This window comes from Cibotium barometz, chromosome 29, assembly GCF_041138505.1.
Source record: "Cibotium barometz isolate CiBa-2024 chromosome 29, ASM4113850v1, whole genome shotgun sequence".
Taxonomy (NCBI): Eukaryota; Viridiplantae; Streptophyta; class Polypodiopsida; order Cyatheales; family Cibotiaceae; genus Cibotium; species Cibotium barometz.
In genome coordinates this window covers 10,976,387-10,986,741 of record NC_141074.1, presented here as the reverse complement: position 1 = coordinate 10,986,741, position 10,355 = coordinate 10,976,387, and the positions used below count along the sequence as shown (strand labels likewise).

The 10,355-nt window shown below is 39.1% G+C and overlaps 1 protein-coding gene across 1 annotated transcript; it reads left to right on the top strand.

Annotated features, from left to right (window-relative positions):
* The first annotated feature begins 8,512 nt into the window (after nucleotides 1-8,512).
* LOC147621830 (uncharacterized) lies at nucleotides 8,513-10,053 on the top strand. Its single transcript, XM_086823614.1, has one exon. It carries the CDS (start codon nucleotides 8,660-8,662, stop codon nucleotides 9,656-9,658), a length of 999 nt encoding a protein of 332 aa, XP_086679740.1. The 5' UTR covers nucleotides 8,513-8,659; the 3' UTR covers nucleotides 9,659-10,053.
* The last annotated feature ends 302 nt before the right edge of the window (nucleotides 10,054-10,355 follow it).

Here is a 10,355-nt window from a genome sequence, read left to right as displayed (position 1 = left end):
GTGCAAGTAAACCACATGATGTGCAATTGCTCTCCACACAAGGCATCCTATGGAACTGGGCATCCTCCGTGCGCGTGCACACAAAAGAGAGTGGATGAAATCAGGAGGACTACGAGGCAACTCTCTATGCCCACTAAGAGAACAGAACACATCATAAAAAAGTTTGAACTCAACATGGTAGCGACAACAACATGTGTCACGCTGACGTGAGTACTTCACAAACCAAGGCTTACACCCCTCAAATGACCTTTGCCCAATTTTAAGCTCTGGATACAAAGCCACAAACTGAGAATACAACTCTGTTTGGGTCATTTCAAGAAAGCAAGCACCATGCTCAATGAACACTCCTCTTGTCACTCTCTTACGCAAAGCTTTCTTGAAAACTGGCGAGGCACAACAACTCTCCTCCCAAAAACTTTCTATCAAGGCTCTAGTGATTTCATCTAGTAGGCAATCATGCCTAGCTACATGACCACTACTCGCCCACAAAGCACCAACCTCATTGGCATCTAAACTTTGTCGTCTAATAGACCCAACTCTAAGTGCATGTGGTGCTATGGAAAGGATGCGAGATGTGGCACTCACCTTACCCTTCATTTGGGATCTACTTATGGTTGCCACAATAGCCCTTCGAGCAGCCAAATCATTCGCAGAGTTCCTCTTTAGGAATGACGAACACTTTGTAGCACCGCCATGCCAGCTCTCCTCTCTCTGCGACCTCCAATGTCGGAAAGCACCCTGTAGTTGGCCATGTTGGGCAGATCAATCAAAGCATCAAGCACACATGCCTGTGATGATGAAGGCGTGAGGTCTTTGAAATAGGAATGAAAGATTGCAGATCAATCAAAGCATCAAGCACACATGCCTGTGATGATGAAGGCGTGAGGTCAGGGGCACGACGGTGTGCCCCTGACCTTGATAGTTCTTTCCTATCCACACGATGGGCGCCCAAATGAGGGGGGGTGGTTTCTTGTAGAAGAGAAGGGGACTCAGGAAGGGCGGGTTCATGTGGATTATATAAACTAAGGGGTAGTGGGGGGAAAGAGGGCGGAGGGAGAGGAAGTGGAAGAGGAGGAGCAAGGCTTGGATCATCGCCAACGGAAGGTGTTGCTCATTGACGTGCTCTCCACTCTCTCTTTCTCTCACAAGCTACCCTTTTCCTCTCCTCCTCTTGAGCTTGGTGGACGGGGGGAAGTCTAGTCCTATCACGTTTTCGACTCCTACAACTTTGAGAACCCATTCTCAAGGAAGCTAAGAGAGAAGAAATTGTGAAGGCTCAATGGGATAGTACTAGAGATAAGTGTGGGATAGTATGAGATGTGTGATTATATAGGAAAAATAGGTTATCCACTTCAAATCTCATTGGATTTCCTATCTAAGATTGATTGGATAATTAAGATAAACATAAAGATAATTAAAGATAAACTATTATTTACTTAAAAATTAATATTATTAATAATATTTATTAACAAGTCTAAATATTTATCATTACTAGATATATAAATATATCTTAAAATTTATATTTTATTTTATAAATATATAACTGTATTTTTTTTATAATGTATTTTTTTTAAATTTTTTTCAAAGGTTTATTCTACACAAAATATTTTCAAGAAATATTAAACTTAAAAATTTATTTTTTAAAATTGAATAACATGAACTTTAAAAATAATATTATTGATCTAATTTCAAAATATAATCCTTTAAAATTATTGATTTTAAATTCTTTTATTTTAATAAGTTATATATATTTTATTATTTAAATTTTTATATTCTATTTCTCTAAATTACTAAATTAACTTTTTCAAAAATATATTTTTGAAAAAAAAGGAGAGGTGGGAAGGAGGTGCCACGTGTCATATGCGTGCATGACACATGGCATTCTCTTGACATGTGGCACTATTATGGTTGATGTGGCAATTCCATGATGTGGCATGCCATGTCACCGAGTGCGAGGTGGCATGCAAAGGTGGCAAGAAGATGTGGCATTAATAATGACTAGGATGATGAGGTGGGGAGTCAATTAGGTTGACCATGTTGACATGGAGGGTGGAGGTGGCAAGCTGCTTTTGTGGATCCTCTCAAAGCTGATGTGGACATAAAGTGGCATGCATATATAAGATTTGTGCCTACCCAAGACTCACACATGGAATGATATCTGAGCTTTGAAGTTTACCAAGCCTGGATTTCCAAACCTAGCTAGGATTGGTTTTAGACTTGAAAAGGGGAGAGAGGACACAATACGGAAATTTTCACTTGGGAGGATTGAAAATGGACCTTCCCATACTCAAATTAAGCCAAATTTTTTTGAAGAAATTTATGGCAACAAGCGTATTGATCCCTAGAGTTTTTAGATTGAAAGATTCAATATTTGATTTTCTAGAATTAAATTACAATTGATTTAATGGGCCTCTAACACTCATAACAAATTTTCCAAAGTAAATCCACAAAAATCCAACCGTTAGATTTGTAATTTTACCTTATACCCACATTATACTAATCTTTCCCAATCTAATCATCACTAGATTCATACAATTTGAGTATTTTAAATGGTAGATGTGGTGGGAGGATAAAATAGTATGTTTTTTAACAATTCTAATACATTTTAAATAATATAGAAAATAGTAGAACACATCAAAAATTACTCGATAAATCAAGTTAAGCTCTATGTTATTTGTATTTTTGATATGTAAAGTGGGAACATCATATGAGCAATAATGTAAAAGTTATAGGCAATTTACTCACATTCACTGTACGTATCTAAACCTCCGGACAGGGCCTGTATACAATTTTGGTTCCCAAAGAAAAGGGGATTTACAATTATTGGATATTCAATCAGATTATAGTTTTAGGTGCCCAACTTTGCATATGATGTTTCATTAGAAGACCTTGAAGTGAAACTCCTTGGCTAACTAGGAGAGATTGGCTATTCTTCTTGAAAAAATGACTGTTTTCCAGCTAAAGCCAAGGGCGCCCACTACATGAAACTAGATAACCTCATCTTGCAACCACCCCATGATTGGCACAAATTCTTGCAATTTGTGCTTCCTATAGCCATCAAGGATTGTGTCAACAATGACATTAGCACAAGAATTTACAAAATTGGTACAGTGGTGCGTTGGATATCAAGGAAAGAGATTAGTAGAGACACATTGGAAGCAGCATGATTAAACTCCATCGAGGCTGTTACAATGGCTGAGAAATACTTTCCAACAAGTATTTTAACCAATCAATTGCACTTGCTAGTTCATGTGGTTGATGAAGTTGTTGTGGCTGGGATTGTCCATAGTAGCCGATGGATGTTTTTCTTGGAGAAATTTATGAAGACACTTAATACTAGTTTGGTACCAAAAAAGGACACTTAAGTGTCCTTTTTCGGACGATGTAAATAAAATGCTACTTGTGCTAGGAAAGACATATTCAAAATCCCTCTTGAGGAGTTTGAATATGTGACCTATTGTGTCTTTAAAAAATATAACCTTGCAATTTGGATGCTGGCACGATAAGGAATTACACCCATAAATAGGACTTGCATGAGACTGCAACTCAGGTTTGAGAAAATTGCCTTATAAGCTTAGAGAAAAAAATCCCTAAGCCCTATGAAAAATTCCAAGTAATTATTTCATATTTGTGTCAAAGATTTTGCCAAGTTTCACATGAAATAAAATTCAATTGAGAGTGTCTAAAATAGTAGGAAGTTGTGTGTGTTTGATACACCACTTTTTAGCATCCATTTGTATTCAAACCAATACATGGTTTTAATGTGTTTGCAAGTTTTTTAAGGTGATAAAATGCTTACTCTATCCATTGAGATCTTAAAGTTATATGTAAAAGCCCCTTAGTAAGCTACAAATATTAATTGCTTCAAAATGTCAAAACTGCACACAACAAAAATTCTGGATTTAGATTCTTGAGTCATACGCATTACAATCCTTAGTAAACTTGCAACATTTTGTCTGTATAGAATAATTCCGCTAAGGTACATTGTACAAACATAAGTTGGGCACCTAAAACCTTTGTTTCATGGTTGTTGAGAGAGAATTTAGAAATTTTGAAAAATGTAGCACAATTGAAAATCTAAGATAGCGCTCAAGTAGCAAGATTTACTTGAGCTTGGGACCCCAAAAAATATGTATTAACTTGGTTTTGAACTATATAATCATTTCCAATTGCCAATTTGCACTAACATAACCCTAGTTTTATGGAAGTACCTTTGGAAGGCCAAAATTTTTCTCTTTTTCAGCATCTTGGTAATTATGAGATTTTTATTATAGTTCACAAGTAGCTTCGGAACTAGGACCTAAAGGAGATTGTGTTGTTTTGAAACCCCAAGTTCTACCAATTGACTTTTACAAACATGAAAAACATGATTTATTCAAGAAGTTATAGGCATTTTATGGGATTTTTGACAAAATAGCTTCAAATTTCAATGAAAATTTCAAGTTAGAGTTTTTTGTCAAATTTCTAATATAGCTTGTGTTTTGACATCATGAAAAATCCCCTTTGTTTTTGGACTTTTAACCGACCTATGGTTGAAACAAGGTGTAGAAATGTTGTTTCTAGGTTCCCCAAAAAATTCCAAAGTTTTGGTGAGAAAAAGGACACTAAAGTGTCCTCAGGACACTTTAGTGTCCAATTACAGAACTAGTGTTAAAGGATTTGTTCGTTTCAAAGAGCTTGTCCTGAAGGTAGTATGGCTGCGGGATGGCTTGTTTAAGAATCACTTGTATATATAACTGAAGGTAGTATGGCTGCGGGATGGCTTCTTTAAGAATCACTTGTATATATAACTAAATTTCTTAGTACGTCTGATCCCGATGTGCCAAAATTATGGACACAAGAAGAAGATGATTGACTAGTTGGGGAAGAGCCACAAGGGAAAGACCTTCTTGTGAGAACAATGAATGTAGCATTGCGTGAGAAGATCAATAAATTTTGCATCTTAAACTCACATGCTATGGAGAAATGGATCAAGAGATATAACTTGGTGAAGGCTGAAAGGGACCAAGCTCGTTTGAGTTTTAGAAGGAGTCGAACAACCCGCACACTACTGTACCCAAAAGAACTTGCACTTCTTCCAGACTTTCCTTCTAATAAATGGCTCGAGCAAACCATACTACAAGCTAAACGCAATGGTGAATCAATAAGTGATGAGGAGGAGGAGCTTGCATATGGTTGTGATTTCCATGCATGTGATTTAGAGATATCTATGCATTGTCTTTTATGTTGTGCTTTCGTGAATTTATATAATAAAAGCACTTATTTATTATGCTTGTAGTATCGTAAGTTTGGGCAATTTGGTCACACGGACGTCACTATCGAGTAGAAGAAATAGATAAAAAGAGAATAATATTTGATTGTGGTATGAGGCTAATTTCATGCAAGAAAGTCATTCACGTGTAAACGATGGCAATATTAAAGTAGGCGTGCTAGATTATTGTGGAACAATCCATGATATTATCAAGGTTGGATTCAGAAAGTTTGATATGTTCTTTTTTTATGTGAAATGGTTCAAGTTGGTAACTCAAGGGGCACAAGTAAATGTACGCAAAGACAAGTGTGGATTTCTTCAACTAGACCGCACAAAGATATGGACTGACCAAAGGGACACATTTGTGCTACCAGAGCACTGTGAGCAAGTCATCTTTGTGGAAGACCCGACAGATCATAAATGGTTATTTGTGATCCAAATAAATCCACGTGGAAAATAAATATTTGAAGAGTGAAAATAGCAGTTGATTGTTTGCCAGATGCTGAGGAACTCCCCCCAGATCATTTGATGGTTGAGCATACACCACTAGCACCTATTGAACAACAAGAAGAACAAGAAGAAGACATACTAGTTGAGGAAGTAGGTGAGGCTCACAACATGGGATTAGGATCGGATGAAGGTGTACTCGTTAACCAAATACATCTTGAACGAGAAATAGACACTAGAGAAAATCCAGAAGAAGAAGAGATTCAAGCTGAGTATGATCATGATGCATCGACAGCTCTCATGCTAAAGCTAGACGAGGATGACGACATGGACGAATTACCTTCTACTACTACAAGACAACCGGCTCCACCAATTAACAACAATGATGGAGTATTTCTAGAAATAGATTTATTTGGAGCCATGGATCTCGCTGAGGACGAGCACGTTAATGATAATGAACTTTAATTTCATTGTAAAACAGAGCACTTTCTTAATTGCACCTAGTGTGATGATAGGAGGAGGAACTAGAATTTTTTCTCCTTCAAAGAGCGTGATGGAAGTTATACCATCCTCTCTCCCTTGCCCCCCCCCTCTCTCTCTCTCTCTCTCTCTCTCTCTCTATCTCTCTTTCTCTCTGATCTCTCTCTCTCTCTCTCTCTCTCTCTCTCTCTCTCTCTCTCTCATAGACACATATGCTTGCAAAGAGTCAAAAAGAGAAGGCTAAAACACACCCCAGGATGGGAACTAGCAAATATTATATATAAATTTAAATTTTTTTTAAAATTAATTTTTTAAAAAAAAGATTCAACTGTTATTTCGACGCCTGTTTCCACGTATATTTCGCCGGATATTTCCATACCTTTTTTCACGCATATTTTGATGTCTATATCGACACACATATCGACGACGCGACCATGCGTGGAAACTAAGCGTCGAAAAACAATGATTCTCTTGTAGTGATGAAAGTGGCACAACAAGTTCAAATGAACTCTTCACAACCAATGTTGTCTACAAGGAGGTTTTGCAAATGGTATGTCAAAGAATTTAAATGTAAATGGCAGTTTGTAAATGTAAGAGACTACATTTATACCTATCTTTGTGCAATGAAGAAAGCATTTGATTGGAGAATGTTTCTGAAGATGTGCAAGTGCACTCTTTGTTTGCTTTTGGATTATGTGTGTGTGTGTGTGTGTGTATATATATATATATATAGAGAGAGAGAGAGAGAGTGTGTTATATTTGATATTAGGGATATATTGCTTAGGATGGATGTGGCAAGGAGATCATTTTCATTTGTTTATGGTAATGGACAAGATATTCAAGGTAAATGTTTTAGACGTTTGCTATAATTTAGGTATTATTATTTTCCAAGATTTATTTAATATTCATGGCTGAATCGTAGACCCTTCATTTTGGGAAGACCAAGCAACAACTTCTCTAATTATCGAACTGTTAGAGAGCACAGGTGTTTTACGGTATATATACAAACTTTCTTTTTATGTAGCTTTTGTGTCTTGTTTGATTAATTTATATTTTTATTGAAACATTCATTTGCAACAGGGAATATCTTCACTTTTTAGAACCCAGATTATTGTTGGGTTTGTATGGTCGAGACAGTTACGACGAGAGATTTGGGCTCCTAGGAATTTACAATCTACGATTGTGGAAGGTTGCAGATCAGTTTCATGTACATGTAATGTTTGTGGATTATGAAAAGCCTGATAAGTTAGATTTTCGGTGCATAGGCGAACAATACATAATTTTTCGATTTGCTGTTTACAAGCTTGTTCAAACGTCGTTTGCCTCAAATATTGATCCACCAAATGAGTTTTGTAAGCTTTTATCCTTATCCAACTTTTTTCTACGAGAGTTATATTTTCAATGCTAATATTTTTTATGGCATACATTTTGCCAGATGGAGGCGCGGGATGTAGGCTACCAAGGAGAGATAATCCAGTTGTCCGAAGATTGTTTTGATGTTGTGTTCAGGTGTGTTAAGATACTCATCATTTTATGGATTTGTAATGCTAGAAGCTTCTATATGGATATATATGGCAATCACGATGTTTTTATATATTAGTTTGGCAAGTTGAGGGCGATGTATACATATATGTATGAGTGTGATCAGTATCTACGGATATTATGGGTGCATGCGCATACACAAACACATATTTACATGTGCGTATGTGACATGCACACATGCATTCATAGACGCGCACACACTTACACATATCTTCTAGTTGTGGCATGTATGGTTTCAATGGATTTCACGTACACGTACTCATACGTACATGTACATACATACGTACGTCTTTATGTGTGTTTGTGTGTAACTCGATGTGCCTAGCTTCTAAAAGGAAAGGAAGGGTGATTTTACACATATTTTTTTTGCATGTACCTAAATGCAAAATGCTTCTTGCTCGTCGGAGACGGGTTGCGACACTAGTATATTCAACACAACCAGTCTCTTGGGCTATAGCCCGCTGGTAGCATCCATGTCTCCCGAGAAAAATGGATCGAGTTTGAATTTAACATAATGGCATCTAATTTTAGTACCCACTCTGACAACCACCAAGAAAAAATGCACACGCACAATTGGTGGAAAGGATGAGAATGGGTTTAAACAAGGTAATTTCTGCCACGTAAAAACAATCATGTCTGGGCTCTATGAGAATTGACTCGATACTTTCTCGCCATGTGGAACTATTATGGTAGGGCTTTTCGTGTCATGGAGCTACTCGCGGGTGTACCTATCTACGTTTGCTTAAAAAATAAAGCTGTTACATCCCGAAATGTGAGCCGAGATTAGAGCAGTTTTGAAGGTTTCTATTTCTAGTCCGCTGGCAATAGTAAGCTCAGCAGCTCTGTCTCCCTCTTACTCTTATCTCCCCTTCTCTCCCCAAACAAGTTCTCAACAGTCCTTTGCTCCTCTCCGCCTTCTCGTTTGCTCTCCTTTCCAGCATGGGTGTGGCCGGCCTGATCAGCGTCCACCCTTGGATCCTCTATACCTTCATCATCCTCCTCTCCGGCTATGTGGTGGTTGATCTGCTACAAAACCACTCAGATGGCTTCCCTTCTCTACGTTGCTCTCCCCTTTCCTCCAACACGCTCCTCCCCTCCAACGAAGACGCAGAGCCTCCGCTTTGCACAACCTTGGAAGGCCACCTCGATTCTAACCTCACCCACTTTCCCGCTGCACAGGATCCATGGCGCCAGATGAAGTGGATCGGGGAGGCCGCCACCTGCCGTGTGAAGGGCCATCTGATCGAGAAGCTGGACGACGGCAACAACTTCCGGCGAGGGTTTGCGCTCAAGTATGCCAGTGATGTGGAGGACAAGACGCACGTGCTGCCGTGGCTGCTGGCCACGCGGGTAGATCTGAATACAAGGGAGAGAAGGGTGTATCTAGACTTGGGGGCGAATGCCTTCTCCACAAGCATAACCTGGTTTCTACGGATGTATCCATGCGACTTCACGGAGGTGCATGCCTTCGAGGTAGATGAGAGTCTGCTGAGCAAGCCTGCGGAGGGTTTCAATGAAGACTCCAACTACGCGTCTCCAAATCAATGGTCCGTGATGGTGAAGCAGGTGCCCGGGTATCCTCAGTGGATGCTGGATCGCGTGAAGGTGCACTACAAATTTGTGAGTGATTTTGATGACGAGGAGAACAAGGCGATCAACATAACACGATTCATGAAGGAGGAGCTGAAGCTGGAGGCCAGCGATACTGTGGTGGTGAAGATGGACATCGAGGGCAGCGAGTGGCCGATCTTGAGGAGGTGGATTCAGGATGCAGAGATGGCAAGCATCGTGGACGAGCTGTTTGTGGAGGTGCATTACGACCACCCCAGCATGAGGGGTTATCATTGGGGAAGGTTTGCGCCCAGCAAGAGGGAAGAGGCCAAGGCACTTCTGGCAGAGCTGAGGTGGCGTGGATTCTTTGCTCACGCCTGGCCTTGAGAAGCAGAGGTGCGTGTGCAGGCTTCTCGATCGAGACGATCGCAGGTAGTGTGATCATCTCTTTTTCATTAAGCCATGAGCTAAGTTTAGCATATGTGACTGGCCTCTTACTGGCATTTGCACTGTATCGTCACGCGCGCTATGGCCTTCTTTTGTAACCGAATAGGACTTCTTTGTAGAGTAAAGCTGCCGGCATAAAATTCGAGCGAGCCATTTGAGGGTAGCAGTTACAAAATGTTAATGGAAAAGATGCGGCCATTTCTCAAGTAGTAAAGTCACTGAACAAAAATTAGTGTAGATATAACAACTCCCCCCGTGCTTCTGTAGCTTGATTTAAAAGGCATGGCCAAGGTTCCTCCATGTGCATCCTCGTGTTCTTTCTTCTTAAATGAATTTGACCAAGTATAAAATACGTTCTAAAATTGATTTCTATGTCGTTCCCATACCATCTTGAAACATAAATTTTGAAATTTGAGCTAGCTCTTTGCTTAAGCAATCCTATCTTTTCCCAAATCCTAGCAAAAGTCGTGGATATGGAAAAAGATAGTGCTATACATGCTTATATTTTTGTGTAGCTTGATTTTTTAAAGGCATGGATGAGCTAAAACCAAGCCTCCTCCATGTGCATCCTTGTGTTTTTGCTTCTTAAATGAACTAGTCCCAAGTAAAAACATGTTCTAAAATTGGTTTTTATGTG

What these genes read in the sequence shown, in the direction of transcription:
- LOC147621830 (XM_086823614.1), top strand. Translation starts at nt 8,660, where the DNA reads ATGGGTGTGGCCGGCCTGATCAGCGTCCACCCTTGGATCCTCTATACC.